Source organism: Babylonia areolata, chromosome 1 (assembly GCF_041734735.1).
Source record: "Babylonia areolata isolate BAREFJ2019XMU chromosome 1, ASM4173473v1, whole genome shotgun sequence".
NCBI classification, from domain to species: Eukaryota; Metazoa; Mollusca; class Gastropoda; order Neogastropoda; family Buccinidae; genus Babylonia; species Babylonia areolata.
Genome location: NC_134876.1, coordinates 56,027,567 through 56,047,428, shown reverse-complemented (window position 1 = coordinate 56,047,428; position 19,862 = coordinate 56,027,567). Strand labels below are relative to the sequence as shown.

General features: G+C 45.3%; 1 protein-coding gene across 1 annotated transcript; it reads left to right on the top strand.

Annotated features, from left to right (window-relative positions):
- Nucleotides 1–2,921: 2,921 nt before the first annotated feature.
- On the top strand, nt 2,922–7,151 carry LOC143284791 (uncharacterized). Its single transcript, XM_076591856.1, has one exon. The coding sequence runs from the start codon at nt 2,922–2,924 to the stop codon at nt 7,149–7,151; it is 4,230 nt and encodes a 1,409-aa protein (XP_076447971.1).
- Nucleotides 7,152–19,862: the final 12,711 nt, after the last annotated feature.

The window sequence follows — 19,862 nt, the reverse complement described above, 5'->3', positions numbered from 1 at the left end:
TTAATAAATTGGCCAGCGTCCATAATACGATTGTGCAGCTTCAGTGTATTGAAAACCACACATAATTTTTAAATAAACAATTGAGTTGTGCAGAATATATGCGGATAAGTCAAGCCGTGAGCAAACATTTGTTATCTGATCTTCATTTAAAACCGATACAAGATAATTCACAAACATGTGTGGTTACATGTGATGTGTGTGGTGTTGGTAGTAGTGTTTGTATATGTTTGAAGATCCGCTAAAATTATGCATCTGATTACTTTGCCTGTGTAACACTAGGCTATTATTCATAATTGTTTCTGAATATCGGATATGCAGGAAGTGGAACTGAAAAGATTGACAAGACCTAAGCTGTTCTCATTTGATGTATGTATATTCCGTTCAGTTTTGATATTGTAGTTGGATTGTTTTTGTTGTTGTCATTAGTTTTTGTTTTGTTGTTATTGTTAGAAAGACCTGCATGATTTGGTTGATAGTGGAGTGCATGGCTTTATGTTTCTCATTCCTTCTTTTTGTTGTCGACTGATTGCTGATGGTTTAGAATTTCCATTTCGCTTTCTGTTTTAAGCATATCAAACGCTTAATGTTTGGGTAGCAACAGTATTGCGTGTCACTGATTTGTGTCACTGAAGCATACCCAGTCCCTTGAACTAAATCAAAATCAGTCGCATGGACTCCATCTCACTGGTGCTACTCAAACACATCAACATCAGCATACACCAGTTGTGTTACAGCGCTAATGCATAATCCATTATGTGCATTAAGCTCGCAACACAGTTTTTATCGCGCGTCAACGATGTTCTTGTTCCACTGAATAACAGAGGAGAGATCTTCAGTTAGAATCAAGATCAGATCCATGAGGATGCTGTCGGTGACCTAAAAACCGGCACATGGCCAGCCACTCTCCAGTCTCAACCCTTACTATCTTTTTGCCCCTCCCCGTCTATTTCCTCTCCTCGAGACATGTTTGAGTGCAGCTGAATCGATTTCGTAATAAACTGCTGACGATAACTTTCAAAACAGATGGATATTATTTGGATAGACAGATCAAGACGGCATACACACATCACATGATTATCAAAGAAATTATCAGATATACCGATTTTATTATCTACCGTGTTAATTTTTCAAAACATGGGATTTAAATTCAGTGCACATTGAGCCATCAACACGTGTCTATGTCGCTATGTCACAGGTCCGCTGGGCCACAGGCCATATGCCACGAAAGTCCTGAGTGTAACGAACCTGTAGCATAACGTACCTGTGACTTAATCGTCCTGTAGCATAACGGGCCTTTGGCATAACGGTCATGTGGCATAACGGGCACCCCCCGACTACGCGGATGTTCCGATGACGCCATCGCCCGTAAATATTTTACTGTCTATCGGAAACTATGTTTGTTGTCACATCTCATGACAAGTAAGTGCTCAACCCCCTCGTTCGCCCACCCCATCTAGCTAGAGAGCAGTGTGGGTTGTGCGGTTGGCACGAGATTTTCAGTCTGTCTCGGTCTCAGTTCAGGCTGTCACTGAACTGAGATCAGCCTCTTCCTTGTCAACGAATGACAAGATTCTGGGCTTTTCGCCCGCGACTGTCAGAGGAGGCAGCCGTGCCAGTCTTTGGCTCTCTTCAGGGCTGTTTGCCCGTCTGGACGCTTGTAGTGGGGATCAGTTTCCTCCGAGTGGTCGTGGTCTCTGTGTGCTCTGTGTGAACTTCCAGCTTTGGGGTAGTGGTACCTTTCTGGAAGTGGTTTCAGCATTCCCACTTTCGTGTTTATCCACGGACTTCCCTACTCTTCCACTGACCCTCCACTGTCTCCCCGGGAACCCCTCTGCCTGCCTTTGACTTCCTTGGTCCAGGCCTCCGTTGGCTGCTGCCGCCTGCCGCTGGCTTCCGTCGCCAGCGTTCTCTGGCCTGGCGCTCAGCTGTCTGGGTGTTCTGCCCTTCGTCTTCGTCGTCACTGCTCTTCGTCTTCGGCGTCACTGTTCGTGTTCGTCGTCGCTGTTCTTCGTGTTCGTCGTCACTGTTCTTCGTGTTCGTCGTCGCCGTTCTTCGTGTTCGTCGTCGCCGTTCTTCGTGTTCGTCGTCGCCGTTCTTCGTGTTCGTCGTCGCTGTTCTTCGTCGTCGTCACTTACTGTTCGTCGTCGTCGTCACGACAGCATTAACGTTGTGCTTGTTTCCTTATCTTAAAGCTCTGTTTTTTGTTGTGTGTGTGTGTGTGTGTGTGTGTGTGTGTTATATTTATCCATTGTTATTTAAGTGTTGTTGCAGCTGGGGTTGTGGTTATTGTTTGTGGGCAAGCTAGGTGTGTGATTAAACAAATGTATGTGAACCCCGGATTGTTGTAGTCTGTGTTTGTGTTGTCTGGGTGTTAGTGCTGGGCTGGGTGGGGGTTTCTAGTCCGCTCTCTTATAGAGCGTGACAATTTGGTGGAGATGCGGGGTACGTTAGGTTAGAGTGGGAGGGGGTTGGGTGTAATCGTTTTGTCTGTTACATGTGTACATATCCTGTATATCTGATTAAAATTATGCTGTGTCACTGGAAGAATGTTTGGGTGAGGTTATGATAGACACCTTACCTGTTCAAAAAAGTTAGCTGTTGTTCAGGCACTTGATTTCGGCTGTTGATTTTTGCCGAGTTTGGTTTGCCTTTCTCGCATTCTGCGAAAAAAAAAAAAAACAGAAAAAAAGGGGGGAAAAATGCCCACTCGGCGACAAACGGCTGCGGCCGTCACTCCCGGGTCAAAGTCCCAGATGGATAAGTCGAGTACCTCTACTCCTTCTCAGATAGATAAGTCAGGTTTGTCTGGATGGATACGGGGTCAACTGAAAGAGGATGACCCAGGTAATCTGTCTGATGATGGAAGAAAAGGGGACACTGTTCCTCTATCTCACCAGGATCTTTACACAAAATTCAAAGCCATGGGTGCTGACATGGGTTTGACTGGTGAGGCCCTTGCGCGGTTTGTGGTTGATGCTGCTGCTAAGGAGGAAGATCGCGCAAATAGGGAGGAAGAGCGCCGTTACAGGCGCTGGAGGGATCACAGGGAGGATGAATATAGGGAAGAGGAAAGACGGTATAGGGAGAAGAGGGATGAGGAGGATAGGCAGCGGTTTGAAAGGAAGATGGAATTAAAGCAAGAAGAGGTCGAGGCTCAAATAAGCCAACCGTTTTCCCTTGCTCCTTACGATGGGAAGGGTGACTTCGACGATTTCCTGACCCATTTTGAGAGGGTAGCGCTTCTCAATAAGTGGAAGCCAAGTTCATGGGCGGCTCGCTTGGTAACCTTGTTACAAGGTCGAGCTAGGGACGCTTGTCTGCGAGTGCCTCCGGAGCGACTTCATGACTACGAGTCATTGAAAGCGGCTTTACTCCGCGAGTTTCGGCTAGATGCCCATGCGTACTGCAAGCGTTTCCGATCGATGCGGAAGCTTGCAGAAGAGACCTTTATCCAATTTCTAGAAAGGCTTAAGGTCTGTCTGTCTCGCTGGTGCACAGCTGCCGGTCGCGATTACGACAGTGCTGAGGACCTAAGGGACTTGTTCCTCCAAGAACAGTTCCTAGCTACCCTTAACCCTGACCTCGTCAGTGAGGTAAAGCGTGAAGAACCAGATAGGGTGGAGGAGGTAGCACGCATTACCTCGAAGGTTGTCGGTGCCAGGAGAGCGGGACGGATGGCTGAGAGTGAGGCACGAGCCTCCAGGAAATCCAGAGATCATGGTCTTGGTGCCAAACCTCATGCGGAGCAAAGGGCCGCATCTCTTGGACAAAGTAGTTCCGCTCTTAGCGACAGCTCAAGGGGTGTCGAGAGAACCAGAGGAGTTACCTGTTTCCTCTGCGGGAAACTTGGACATGTGGCCAAAGAATGCCGTCAGCGGAAGATGGTTTCCCTTGTGGCACAGCCGAGCTTTAGGCAGCAGGGTTCCCATTTCCCACCTCCATCTCTTTGCGTTAACTGTGCTGCAAAGCAGTACTCGCCACGATGTGAGGCTTTCGTCAACGGGGTTTCAGTCCCGGCTTTGCGAGACACCGGAGCTCACATGGTTGTCATTGCACGCCATCTGGTCAGTCCAGATTCTTTCACTGGAGCGACTGTCCGTGTGGTGCTGGCCGAATCGAGATGCACCTCTGTCCTACCCATCGCCAGAGTAGATTTCCAGTCTCCTTTCGTGGAAGGCAGACTAGACGTGGCAGTAATGGAGGCTCCTGTGGAAGAGGTCCTTATTGGCAATACTGCCTGGCGCGAGAATGGCACTTCAGTGCCCGTGCCAGTTTACTCGGACGCCAGTCTTGTGGGTGCTGTGGAGACGCGGGCCCAAGCAGCTGCCAGGGCTAAAAGGTTATCTCCCTTGCCTGTCAAGGACTTCCAGATCCATGTGTCTAGACAGGACCTAGAGCATCAGCAGGATAGCGATCCTGACCTGTGTCAAGCTCGGGAGCTGGCTGTGTCTAAAGCCGTCAAAAAGACACGATCTGGAGAGGTCATGTACTTCAGGAAGCAGGGAATACTGATGCGGCGTTTCAAGGACCATCGGGGGGAAGCAACCCAAATCTGTGTTCCTAAGGAACTGCGTTCCACAGTGTTGCTTCTTGCCCATGAAGCCCCCATGTCGGGTCATCTTGGGGTTAAGCGCACGCAGGGAAGAGTTTTCCCACATTTCTACTGGCCTGGCATGTGTGCTGACATTCGGCGTTTCGTCCGTTCTTGTGACAGATGCCAGAAGACGGTAGCTAAGGGTCGAGTCCCGAAAGTGCCACTCGTCAAGATGCCCCTCATTTCAGAGCCCTTCAGTCGTGTAGCTGTCGACATTGTAGGACCTATATCCCCTTCATCTGAGTCTGGCAATAGGTACATTTTAACAATGGTCGACTATGCGACCAGGTACCCAGAAGCTGTCGCTCTCAAACACGTTTCGGCTGAAACTGTGGCTGAGGCGTTGTTCACCATGTGGACACGAACAGGTGTTCCTGCTGAGGTTTTGACTGATCGTGGTTCTCAGTTCACAGGCAGTGTCATGCAGGAAGTCTATCGCCTTCTGTCTGTGCGGGGCTTGACCACAACCCCCTACCACGCTCAGTGCAACGGGTTGGTGGAGCGTTTTAACGCTACTTTGAAGGCAATGCTGCGGAGACTATCGCACGAGAAACCTCGAGCCTGGGACCGCTGGATTCCCGCTCTGTTATTTGCCTACAGAGAAGTTCCCCAGGAGAGCACTGGCTACTCGCCTTTCGAGCTGCTCTATGGGAGGACAGTACGGGGTCCCATGCAGATCCTCAGAGAACACTGGCTCCACCCTGAGAGGCCAGAAATTCAGACTGCTGCTGAATACGTGGTAGAACTGCGAAACAGAATCGCAGAGTCCTGTACCATTGCTCAGCAAAACCTCGAAAGGGCCTCAAGGCGGTACAAGGGTTATTTTGACGCCAAAGCAAAGCAGAGGCAGTTCGCTGAGGGGAGCAAAGTACTTCTCCTTCGCCCCACCAAACAGAACAAACTGGAACTTGAATGGCAGGGTCCATACACTGTTCTGCGTCGTGTGGGCATCGCAGATTATTGCGTTCGGATTGGCGAGAAAGAAAAGCTGTACCACGCCAATCTGCTGAAAGAATACATTGAGCGCACTCCTCGAGGGACTGTGGCTCTGGCTGTGATTGAAGACCCAGAGGTCTGGGAAGGAACGAGGACAGTGGAACGCGACATTCCACTCATGCCCCTGGAGGCAACTGAAGGTCCGGAGGATGTTGTGCTGGCCGCTGATAACTCCTCACTGAAAGAGGCCATTCGTGAAATGACTCGAGGGTTTAGGGACGTCCTCACTGACTTGCCTGCCTGTACGAACCTCGAGACATGCACGCTCAATCTCACCTCCGACACCCCTATTAGGGCTAAGCAGTATCCACTGCCCTACTCCCAACGTGAGACGATTCAAGAGGAGGTCCAACAAATGTTGAAGATGGGCGTGATAGAGCCATCCTCGTCCCCATACTCCTCTCCTATCGTCCTCGTAAAGAAGAAAGATGGGAAGGTACGGTTTTGCGTCGATTTCCGTCGCATCAATAAGATAACCGTGTTTGATGCTGAACCAATGCCAGACGTAGAGGCACTGTTTTCCCGGTTATCAGGGAAAAAGGTGTTCTCGAAGCTAGACCTTTCAAAGGGGTACTGGCAGATCCCCATGGCGGAAGCTGATCGCCCAAAAACAGCTTTCACTACTCCTCAGGGACACTTCCAGTGGTGTGTAATGCCGTTTGGCCTCAAAACTGCTGGCGCAGTATTTTCCCGCATGATGCGGAAGTTAGTACTGCCTCTCAACAGCCCTGACGTGGACAACTTCATGGACGATGTTCTTATCTCCTCCGCCGATGAAACACGGCATCTAAGGCTCTTACGCAGCGTGTTTTCCCGGTTGCGTGATTGCAAACTGACAGCACGGCCCTCCAAATGTTTTCTCGGCCACAGGGAGTTAGACTATCTGGGTCACCATGTGGGTGCTGGGAAAATTTGGCCGGATGCAGAAAAAATGGAGAAGATCCGAGAATCACCTCGTCCCTGTACGAAACGACAGCTCCGAGGGTTTCTGGGCCTCGTGGGGTTCTACAGGAGGTTCGTTCCTCAGTTTGCGGAAATCGCTCTTCCCTTGACTGAGAAAACCAAGAGCAAGGAGCCAAACAAAGTTATCTGGGATGAGTACTGCGAGAGAGCTTTTCTGCAGCTCAAACAAATCCTCTGCAGTAGGCCAGTTTGCTGTCTCCCCGATCTGTCCAAGCCTTTCATACTGCGGACTGACGCTTCGAACGTGGGGTTGGGAGCTCTTCTGCTCCAAGATCAAGGTATGGGTGCTCAACCAGTGGCGTGTGCCAGTAAGAAATTGAGCCCAGCCGAACGCAATTACCCCACAATTGAAAAGGAATGCCTGGCTCTTGTGTGGGGTATTCAAAGGTTTGAACCCTACCTCTACGGGAAGGAGTTTGTCGTCCAGGTGGACCATGCACCGCTGCAGTATCTAGACAGGGCCAAAACGGTCAGCGGCAGACTGACGCGCTGGGCTCTACAGTTGCAGCCTTTCTCGTTCAGGGTGCAAGCCATTCCTGGCAAAGAAAACGTTGGTGCTGACTTCCTCAGTCGTCTGCCAGAGTTGGATGAAATATGATCTGAACACGGCCCAGTTTGAGTGTTAACACCTGAATGAGGCAGCTGTATACTGGCCATGTGTATCGATCTTTTAGTACCACTAATTAGTTGGTAAGGTTGGCAATTCTATAATTTGCAATTCATCCTGTTATTCCAGACTTCATAGTTTTGATGTTGTTGTTGTTGTTGTTTTCGCCTTTTCCTTACATTTAGTTTCAGGAGGGCAGTGCCTTGGCATATGTCTCTGTTTGAGAAGACATTGTGGATGATACGGCAGTGGGAATGTGTGTTATTGTGTTTGTCATTCTGTGTGACATGGTTATAATTAAGTTTCAATCTTCGTTTGAACTTGTGAGGGGGGCTGTTGTCACATCTCATGACAAGTAAGTGCTCAACCCCCTCGTTCGCCCACCCCATCTAGCTAGAGAGCAGTGTGGGTTGTGCGGTTGGCACGAGATTTTCAGTCTGTCTCGGTCTCAGTTCAGGCTGTCACTGAACTGAGATCAGCCTCTTCCTTGTCAACGAATGACAAGATTCTGGGCTTTTCGCCCGCGACTGTCAGAGGAGGCAGCCGTGCCAGTCTTTGGCTCTCTTCAGGGCTGTTTGCCCGTCTGGACGCTTGTAGTGGGGATCAGTTTCCTCCGAGTGGTCGTGGTCTCTGTGTGCTCTGTGTGAACTTCCAGCTTTGGGGTAGTGGTACCTTTCTGGAAGTGGTTTCAGCATTCCCACTTTCGTGTTTATCCACGGACTTCCCTACTCTTCCACTGACCCTCCACTGTCTCCCCGGGAACCCCTCTGCCTGCCTTTGACTTCCTTGGTCCAGGCCTCCGTTGGCTGCTGCCGCCTGCCGCTGGCTTCCGTCGCCAGCGTTCTCTGGCCTGGCGCTCAGCTGTCTGGGTGTTCTGCCCTTCGTCTTCGTCGTCACTGCTCTTCGTCTTCGGCGTCACTGTTCGTGTTCGTCGTCGCTGTTCTTCGTGTTCGTCGTCACTGTTCTTCGTGTTCGTCGTCGCCGTTCTTCGTGTTCGTCGTCGCCGTTCTTCGTGTTCGTCGTCGCCGTTCTTCGTGTTCGTCGTCGCTGTTCTTCGTCGTCGTCACTTACTGTTCGTCGTCGTCGTCACGACAGCATTAACGTTGTGCTTGTTTCCTTATCTTAAAGCTCTGTTTTTTGTTGTGTGTGTGTGTGTGTGTGTGTGTGTGTTATATTTATCCATTGTTATTTAAGTGTTGTTGCAGCTGGGGTTGTGGTTATTGTTTGTGGGCAAGCTAGGTGTGTGATTAAACAAATGTATGTGAACCCCGGATTGTTGTAGTCTGTGTTTGTGTTGTCTGGGTGTTAGTGCTGGGCTGGGTGGGGGTTTCTAGTCCGCTCTCTTATAGAGCGTGACATTTGTGCAGCCGTAGACAGAACAGAGAAGCGTGCACATGGAGTGAAAACTGTCACTTTAATTGTATCCCTCCAGGAGCAACGCCCCCGTCCCCCCAGGATCCACTCCCTTCAGAAGATCCCCAGCCACGGATCATCCAAACCGACCACCACAATGCAAACAGAGACAGAGGAAAACAATGTGACGAAAACATAACACCGAGGCGTGAAGGGCCACAATACAAGAGAAGATGCCAAAAAGATCCATTTTTGTTTGAGACGACATGACAAGGCTGCTATGCCTTTTCATATTATTCATGGTGTATCCCTTCGTCAACAAGATACACAAATGGTGTTTGTCAGATCACAGTGCACTCAAGGAAATACCCTCGACCATGTGGTTCTGTTTTCCTCCTGGAACCGTTATCACGCATGGCTGGCTTCGAAAATCTAATATTAGGTTTCTGACTGGGTTCGAACCCATAATCTTGGAGAGAGAGAGAGAGAGAGATACCACAGGCTTACTTCAACGAAGTACGGGACGCTAAATTAGGTGACTTCTCTTTGACCAGTCATCCTGACGGAAATGAAGGGTGATGCGGTACACGCTGTTGATCGAAACACGCACAAGCCTTTACTTCACAGCTCCAGCAATGTGTATATGTTGGGCAGGGGAAAGAGAGGGCAGTGTCTGTAACACTGACTGGATGAGAGAGAAAATAAAATTAGACTCTTTCCTTCACCGTAAAACATTTTCTCTTCCCTTCTCCCTCGTCCATCTCCAACAGCATTACGCTGCCGGCAAGAGTTGCAAGTTGTCTGGCACAAAACGAGAAGTGACAGCGGTGACGTTAGCCGCGGACAAAAGCAGAAATAATCCCAGACACGAAACGCCTGCCTTAATTGTGTGTGTTACGTTTTCCCATTTTCCCTATCAACCCCACTTCCCTTTTCGCTGTTAGAAACTTTAAGCACGCTGTGTGTGTGTGTGTGTGTGTGTGTGTGTGTGTGCGCGCGCGCGCGCAATTTCACATGTTCTGATTTTCATCACGACCACAACCCCCCGCTAGCTGAAAACAACCACCAGTTTCGTCAATTCCTCCTCCTCTTTCAGCCGCGCTAACAGACAACCGGAGGATGCCGTTTGCAGGAAATACTCCACGATTCAAGCAAAGTAGATAAGGACGGTTGCAACATCCCTTTATTATAGCGATCACTGCATGATCCTTGGTGATGCAGCTTCTATGTTTGGTGATGCGCACAGGCAGCACACGATCAGCAGTATGGCACGATGGCAGTATGACACGAAGGCAGTATGGCACGATGGCAGTATGACACGAAGGCAGATATTGGCATGATTCATCTATTATACAATTGTTTGAATTTGAAATGATACGCTTTGTTCATTTCTAAACAAACATAATCAGTTTCAATGAGATCGATGACAGTCTTATCGATAGCCTTCTCATACATTTTTTCTCAGATTGATGTGAGAACGGATCGGGTGGGATAATAAAATGGATGAGAAATGTAGATGGGTGAATTAAGCTAAGCACTGCCTATCCCGACAACATGCATACACTCGCTGTACATGTAGGTAAATCTGATGCATGAAAAAGACAAAGCGGAAATTGTCCGACCTGTCCTGAGATGGCATATGCGGCGAGCAGATGTGTATGACGTAGTGAGATCCTCACATGACAATGGCGTTTCCACTGAGACAACAGTCGGAGTTTCCGTGTTTAATATTTGGTCTATGATTTCATTTATTTCCGCAAGTAACTTGCAATTCGAGTTCGACTTAAACTACTTGGTCAAATCTAACATTATCCCTATTGCCACCCCAATCTCACTCTGACCACATCTCTACTTCCTTCTGTGAGTGCGCGTCTTTTTCTATGTTTGCGCGTCTGTTTTAGCATGTACACGTAAAGAGATAGGGAGCATGTGCATGTCTGCGTGACGCACGTGCTTGATTTAAATCTCAACATGATTAAATAATCAGTTCCGCGTACCCAGACCTAATCAAGGCAGAGTAGGGGCGACCAGTACATCGAGTACACTGCCAGACTGGATAGATTCATTCCAGAACCTTCACCAATTTAATCAACCGACATTTCTATCATATTGGTTTGTGCCACTGGGACATTGCATAAACAACTTTCGTGCTCTGCTTTTTAATGTTTTTCCGAAGGTTCAAAAGAGCGAAGCAAAACTTGATTTATTGAATTCAACAACCAAGGAGGAATGTACAGGAACTTCCGAAACTGAAGAAATGAGCGAGACGTTTGAAGACTTGTTGTTTCCTTCACTGTAACCAGATATATAAAACAATGTGACAAAAAGCATGACAGTGAAATATGTGTGAAAATTCAATTTGTTGGTGACATGTAATATGGATGATGTTATGTATGTGGCAAAATTTTGTTTATTTCAAGAGCTATGTACAGACTGTCGGGTAAAGGAGTTTCGCTGTTACAGGGGTAAGCTATATATCGCATAAATCTAACTCAAGGTGTACAAAAAGTGAGTGTGTAACGACATTGTTTGGCGCGGCGAGTGTGTTTGTGTGTTTTTGTATCCACAGTAAATTATAATGTTGGCATTAAGTTGGTAATTGTAAGAAGTATGGGGATCAAACATGGTAGAATGGTATGTATGCATAAGTAACTGACCTTTTCAGTCATGCCCTTTATGACGATGACGTAAGCATATGAGGGGGCAAAGGTCAGAGTAATTTGGCAAAATAGAAAAAAACAACAACTCAGAGCTCATGTCATGTACATCTATTTAAATTTTTTTAAAATATATTTATCAAACGTGATATAGTGACTGAACATTGTGACCTCATGATCCCTATTGAAAGGACAGATGTTAATGGTCAAAGTCACAGCATGTCATTCACTAATAATAGTTAGACAAAGGAGACACGGTACTTTTGCATACAATCATTAATCTTGTTATACTGACTGATTATGGTGAGAAGGAAAAACTCATGCAGACTCAGGTCAGGAGTCAGAGTTCAAAATCACAACATTGCACCATCGGAAAAACTATAGAAGTTTGGCAAAACGTGGATTTCTCGCCCAATTTTAAGCAGTCCTGGTACAGTAGTTGGTTATGGCCGAAACAAAGTTAATGGCCAAGGTTTTAGGTCAAATTAAACAGCACAACACAAAACGGCATGTGGAAAGGTGATAATATGCGTTTGTGTGTCTTTTTGTAAAGTGTATAATTCATGTGTTCTTTTACGTGGGTATCACACATGAGCCTTGAAGCCTCGCCTCGTGTTGATAATGATACTGCGGACCAGCTCACATCATTTATCTTCCGAATCCTTCGCCCGGATTTGGCACAGCGGACAGCAGCAGGACATAGCACTATAATACCGTGCGGGACACAAGAAACCCTGATCGCCACAACAGCTGGTCAAAGGAGTGGACTGTGTCCATTAACTCTCTCCATACGAACGGCGAAAGAGACGACGTTAACGGCGTTTCATCCCAATTACCATCATCAAAATATTACAAGCGGAACGCTCTTATACTGAAGAGGTGAATGTTGACAAAGAATACCACAGTTCTGACGATCGAAGCTAAAGGTTGGGTCATTCAGACACCCACTGGACATCCGAAGGGTCTGTGTAGAGGAGAAGAGAGGACTGGCCGTACTGAGTGAGTTAACGGGATAAATACAGAGTGCACCTGCGTCTCCGGGAACTGTTTTAAGAGACACCAATTTCATGGCAGTTAAGACAATGTCTGTCATGTCTGCCACGAGGTGCTGGAAAAACACAATTTTCGCCCGAGACTGACGCGAGAGTATACAACCTCTTCACCCACTCTCCCTCTTCTATCCACTCCCCTGGAAGATTAAACACTGTAAAAAACAGTTTACAATCCCACATCCGAAGGACTGTCCAGTCCAATCCATTATCCAGTGCTTTAATTCTGTTGCTGTGATCGCCACGTAAGCTAATAATAGGATTGTGCATTTTTACACAAACGTCCTGGCATTCACCATCTTTACCTTGCCGTAACCCCTTCGCCGCTTTCCATTGCGTATTTCTCAAGATTCTGCTCTGACGATGGGTATTAAAAACAAAAGGCAGCCAAGCCTCGTACCATCTGCTGCTTCACAGATCCAAAACAAACACGGCGTAATTTCCATGCTCGATGCCTAAAAGTCACACTCTAAACATGCGACGGAAGTCGATTTTACCAGGCTCATTTTTATAAGCATTTTCGTCATTGTCTCGAATAACGGAGTCATTGTCACGTGCGTTTCCGATATTCTAATATTTATTTATGGTCTCATCCGATTCTAACGTTTTTCATACGATCTGATTGAGATGTTTGTTTTTCATCTGATCCGATTCTGAACCTGCATTTTTACCTTATTAGCATATTGGCTGAAGATAGCTTTTCATGACGCGTCTGTGACATTGCAAGAATTGTGCATTTATCCTGTTGACTTTTAAAGCGCAGGAATGACCTTTTGTGTTCGGCGGAACCGACATAATTTGATATTATAGTTACGTCTTGTGGTTTTTAGTTCGGAAGACTGCACGTAGGCGTGTTGACATGTGCGCACAAGTGAATAATATGCATGTATGCGTGGGCATGCATAGGAAGCTCTTGCGTGTGCGCGCGCGTGAGTGTGTGTCTGTGTCTGTGTACGAGTGTGTGCGTGTTCGTGCGCGCGTTCGCGAAAATGTCCCCAGGCATTCATGCGCGTTGAGATAGTTCATTATAAAACATTCCACATTCTAATATTTCATACAAACGGCGTATAGTCCTTACCGCCTCAATAATCTAGACTTTAGAATTTATTCTCAAAAGTCAAAATAATTTCAAGATGCTTGAAAAAAAAATCATGTGTTCTATTATCTATCTAAGTCGACAAAGTAGTCATTGCCATGGAAAAGACTTTACGTTCTCAGCCACATACTAGCAGCCGTTTCTTTCCTTTTATTCCCTTATGCGCATTTGCATACTAAAAAATCCGGAATAAATTTTAATTCTAGACCCTGAGCCTGAGGTATTGAGAAACGATATTCTCTTAGTTGTTTTTTTTCGTCGAATAAAATGAAACATATAACCCACATATACCCATGGCGTGCGCCTCACGAGGAGCTTCTCTGTATTCAACGTCCAACTGAATGCTGGAGTAGCTGCCTCAAACAACCCACCTGCTGGGTTCTACACCGCGGTCATACTGGGCCAGCCTCGGATGACCACATGGCTGAAAATTGTTATCCTTTCTGCAGGTGTAATCAAGCTGTTGAGAAAAGGATAGGGGTCGTTCTGTGCTAGCTGTTACTGCCCTGCCTCCATTTCCATTACAACGTAAGCTAAGAAAATTTATCTCCGGGGTCATTTTAAAGTAGGCTAGAATGACACCCACTTCCATTATGAAAGGAGGTGGGTGGGTTAAAATCCAATCCAACAAAGGGATGATCAGTTTTGACTAGATGAGTTTCACTTCCGGGGTTCATCCCAGGCTAGTATACATGGACCCCAGTTTATCATGGGGTAGCCTTGTTTGACTCCGGGGCGAAAGCCAACGAGGGTGCAAATAGGAAGTACATGATGTTTCACACAGTCCCTTTACTGTGTACTGTATGAAACCCTTTTTTTTCTCGATATTCCTCTTGTGCTGAGGTACAATTTGTTTTTTTTAAGAAAGCATATGGTAATCAACAGACTTGATCTCGGATAAATACTCATACCCCAGTTCTTTAAATTGTACAATGATTTTGGTTTTCATTATATAACCCTTTTTTAAACATGTTATCAGTTCTAGGATGGCCGTTGCGGGTCAGTTGGGGGGGAAACACAAGAAAGAAACGAATACAATGTGTGCACACCGTTCATATGGGAAAATACCGGAAGGGTACCTGACTGTCAGCCAGAAGTATTTATTAGAAGCATGCCCACATCAGCATTTTTCCAAGTTGACAAATTTCAGTTCATGTATAGATGCATTGTTGAAAAAGGAGTATGGAGACAGAGTTCGTTTTGTTGAGGGAATACAATAATAGCCGCTGAAAACGTGAAGTGACACTGCCAGTTTAGAGTATGTGTGCAGAATAGGGTTAAAACAGCATGTTGTACTTGGTGCGTCGGTGATATATAGGTAGTTGCACGACTGTGGGTTGGTAAACATTTTTGTTGGGGATTTAACATGGTATTATCGACAGCTAGTCTTAAATACTTAATTATCTCTCTGTCTCTGTCCCTCTGTTTATCTGTGTGTCTGTCTATTCTCATCTCCTGCGAGCTCGGGGATCAGCTGTATCGATCGATCTCAGCACAGTACGACAGGAACGCTCCGAACCAGAATACACCTTTCATGGAGGATCCGTGCTTTCTCTGACCAAAAGGACACGCGTCCACTGAAGCCAGCAGGGATCGACGAAGAAAAACAGTTACACGAGACAGACAGTTTATTGTTTTCGCCACTCGGGAGGCTTCTGAAGCATCTCTTGTTTTTTTATGATGTGATACCGTTCCAGCTGCGAAGAGCGTCTTAGAACGAATGTCTTTGTGAAAAACCACACGAAAAAAGACATCGGACAGGAGTGAAAATATAAATGGGGAGAGGGGCGGATGATGTGCTTAGTGGAAGGATCTCTTTTCGCTCATAAGAAACATTTCATATATCTTCACTATTCCACACATTGACACTACTTCTGTTGCCCCACATGCAACTTTAAATGATAGATTTTCTGGTGACAGCGTACACGGTGGTCCAAATGTTGAACTCTTTCGTTTTACAGATCATCATTCAGGCTACAGTACTGAGCTTCCATCGTTCAGACAACACCGCTGGGGCCACAACTGTGACTGAAGTAAGCACTGACAGTTACTATATCTGGTACAACATACACAGCTCAAGCATTGAGCGCTTTCTGGTTTCAGACATTTTTGAGGCAAGGATTCAGGGTCCAGCATTGACAATTCACATTCAAAATTGCTTACTTGGCTCAAATATTGAATTATTAGGTTGGTAGACATGTAAATTGCCACTGTTGAATATTGTGGCAGAGGTACTATTGCTCTAACAATCACCGTGGTTAAACTACTGAACTATCGTCATTAAATTTCATGTTTGCTTCACTGAGCGGCATAACTTTCTTGGTCATGGTTATTTTATGCCTCACATAGTGTGCTTTCTTAAACTATAAAATGTAACTCTAAAGTCACCATTGCAGCTTCGTCATTCTCATCTCTTTCTGTTTACTGACATATTCTTTGGCAAATCTTGTGGCATGAACATCAATCAAGTTTTGCCATAGACGTAATTGTGAACAAGACACAGTAGCTAATACGATGAAGGTCTTTCAGAGCACACACAGTAAACCAGGAGCCTCAGTTATGGTTCAGACATTGCGTGCTCTACGATTACAGAAAAAATGGGGACGTATCTTTTTTCCCCGTTCATAAACTCTGTTTCCTCACAAAGAGTACGCCAGAATCCATCAAAGTTACTCGATCTTGGTTGGCAAATCGATAAAGCTACTATCGTCGCCGCACATTTTTCCTCTGTTTTCATTCTGTTCACTCTAGGGTCTGTTCTTGTGTACACGCGTGCGTGCGAGGATTGTGTGTGTGTGTGTGTGTGTGTGTGTGTGTGTGTGCGCGCGCGCGCGCGTGTGTGTTTGATAACTGGTGACCATACCTCTCTTCAGTGCAATATTTTTTTATGGATTTGCATATTTTTCATATATGCATATATACTCATCCGTAAACGCACGCACACACACACACACATTATGGGCACACACACGCACGTGCGCACACACGCACACACACACATACACACCATGCTCGCGTTTAATACACACATACCAACCACACAACATACAACTCTCGCCCTCTCGATGTCTGACTCTGTCTCTCTGTCCCTGTTTTTTTGTTTGTTTGTTTGTTAGTTCTCTCTCTATCTCTCACTCTCTTTCTCTCTCTCAATATACACGTATACATATGCACTCTTTTTAACATACATACACACAATTATAGCTATATATATTCTATATATATTCTAGGTATATATCATATCTATCTCCAAAGCCGCCGCCGCCTCTGGGAGACTCCCTCTGGGAGCGAAGGTGTACTGTGGTCCTTACCTCCCTCCTTTACGCTAGCGAGACCTGGACTGTCTACAGCAGACACGCCAAACAGCTCAATCGCGTCCACCTGAGCTGTCTCCGCACATTCCTCCACATCAAGTGGCAGAACACGGAAGTCCTGGAACGAGCTGGTCTCTGCAGCGTCTACACCTCCTGAAGAAAGACTAAGCCAGGTGTGCTGGACATGTCAGAATGCCGACTATTTGAAGTCATTGTCATCTTCGAATCAGAAGGACGAATATCATATTATATCTATACATAAATCTCTCTCTTTCTATATGTATATGATAGATATATACACAGCAGTAGCAACAGCTGTGATTTTTTTTAAACAATGCTATCGTATTTACATTGTTTTGGTCTGGTCAAACGCTGACGGAAAGGTCAGTGCCAGATGTATATTCTGGGTTTAGTTGCTCGAATGGGATTGTAACAATGCATTTCAATCTATGTTTGCTTGTGTGTGTTGTCTGTTCATGTGTGTGTGTGTGTGTGTGTGTGTGTGTGTGTGTGTGTGTGTGTGTATTGTCTGTTCATGTGTGTGTGTGTGTGTGTGTGTGTGCTGTCTGTACATGTGTGTGTGTGTGTGTGTGTGTGTGTGTGTGTGTGTGTGTGTGTGTGTGTGTGTGTACCCCTCCGGGAAGCTCCGAACAGGTATATCTGGTAATGGATTCATATCTTATTTACAATAGGTATACCTTTCATTTCTGTTTCCTTCTCAAGCTGTTCATAAGCAGTGAACGGTTCAATGCAAATTTCAGATATGAATTAATTCTGATATTGATTTTTACAATGACGCCTAACTTAAAAACGCATCGTTACTCTATCACTATTCAACTTAAAACAAAGCACAAAACGGAAATAGAAAACACATCACATTCATTCCTTTCTAGATACTGCGATTCAATAGTTTATACGCCTCAGTTGATTTTCATGAAAAATCAAAGGTGGATGATTTTTTAGGGCGTATCTTGTCTTCCTACTTTCTTAAGCCAAAAGGAATTTCTAGTTCCTCGTTCTTTTCATATTCGCTTATTGACCTATTTCCCATTTCGAGAAAGCTTCGTTGTTCATAAAAATAACCTCTGTTTGCATAGATTTTAGACTAAATCATGTAATTGAAATATGCTATCACCTCCCCCATCCCTCTGTCTCTGCCCTCGTGTGTGTGTGTGTGTGTGTGTGTGTGTGTGTGTGCGTGCGTGCGTGCTTGCGTGTGTGTTGAGTGTCAAGTTATAAACCTTTACCGTGACGTTAGTGTACAATGACGTTGTTGACTCTGTTATAAAATTATCCTTCTTCATTCTGCGCTAAAATTATACAATTTCACGCTAAAAATAAACGAATCTGTGTATCAGGAAACAGTATCACACAGAAAAAAGGTAGCACGCTTTTTTTTTCTTTCCAAACATAGCAACACATCCATGGATAACTGTGACGGACGTCAGCAGACAGATCTATTTCTGTTTCTGGGCTGCATTGCGAAGGCTATTTTGGCCCTTTCCCTTTAATTTTTTTACTTGCGGTTTGACTATCCTGCTTCGTCCTCCTTTAGTACTGTAATCATTTTTTTGAATTTTTTGATAGCCTTTACCTGCAGAGGAGATCTCTCTTTCACACTCACCCTCACCCACCACGCACCCTGCACTCTCTCTGTCTCTCCCTCCCTCCATCTCTCTATCTCTCATCATAATGAAAACAAAACTCGATTATCTCTGTGTGTTTGTGTCTCTTGTCTCTCTATCTTTGAAGAATCGAGATGGTCAACCCATGTGATAATCTTCTAGTTCCTAATGCCCACAGTTCCTTCAACCCTCTTTTATGTCACATCTCTTGTTTGATCATGATCGACCAGTGACTAGTTGTTGTTTCGCCGAACAAAACGAACCATCACCGCCCTTAGGGTGCTATCAATTATTCCGCTTGTGATCTCTCAGATACCTAAGATATTCATATTTTTGGCCATTCCCCATTTTTATTGAGCCCGAGCTACCCACACCTTATTCCAAGCGCCGTTATTTTGAATGTAGGCCTACCACTATAATGGTATTGTGATACCAGACTTGTAAATGGGAGGGTAAATGCCTCTCACAGCCAAGAGAGACTTTCAGAAAAGTCTCGGACTTTTGGCTTACTTGTTGAGGTTTAGTTCTCGTTCCGCATACACAAAATGTGTATGCGTGCGTTCGTGTTCGGCGTGCTTCGTGCAACGATACAGCTATTTATATATAGCCTTGTGCCTATTGAAGGAACTTACCGAAACAGAAAATTCAACGATACAGCTATTTCTATATGGCCCTGTGCCTATTAAAGAAACTTACCGAAACAGAAAATTCAACGACCGCAGTCAGATACTGATAAAAATGTAAATAAAGAACTTGCAAAAACATAGACGTAGCAGTTGTTGAAAAAGACACTGACATATCTCTCTCTCCTTCTCCTACCCCCTCTTTCTCTCCCCAACCTCTCTCTTTGTGTCTCTCTTATCACAATGAAAAGAAAACTCGATTCCAGATACACGTGAAAATGTAAAAGTTATGAAATCGTCAGAAAGGAGTAATGTGGTTCAGGATACATGTCTCTGCCTTTGGTGAGCGGGTCCATTGTAAAAGTTTTTGGTTTAGTAATACAGTCATGAATTGACGGCAAACAAAATCAGTTTTCCAATAGGGTTAAAAAAAGAAAGAAAGACTTTTATTTTTTATAATGCTTGGAGTTTTGGTATTATTTGATTCTCTCATAGCTGTATTTTAAAATTGTAAGTACTTCCCTTTAAAAAAATTATGAACTTTCCGGTGTATTTCGTGTTCAAATACAAAAAAAGTAATCAGAACGTCTGACGTAACATGCATTTGCTGGCTGTCTTTTTAGTCATTATTATTTGTTTATTGTTGTTTCTACACTCACCGGAATGTGTTACGGGACATTGAAGAAATCTCTCCTCGTTGTTGATTTTTCCGAGATTTTGCACTAGTTTGAAAAGAGTACCACCAAGATTTGGGAAATTGCATGGGCAGATCGCATGTGTACATATGGTTAACATGGTGTCAGAACAAAATTCAGCGAACGGCAGATTTATATATATATATATATATATATATATATATATAAAATAAAATCCTCTCTCTCCTTTTTTTTTGGGGGGGGAGGGGTTGCAGGGGGGTGGGGCGGGGGGGGGGGGGGGACTGGGAGGGGGAAGGGGTGGGCAGGTGTTTGCCTTCCTTCATATTCTA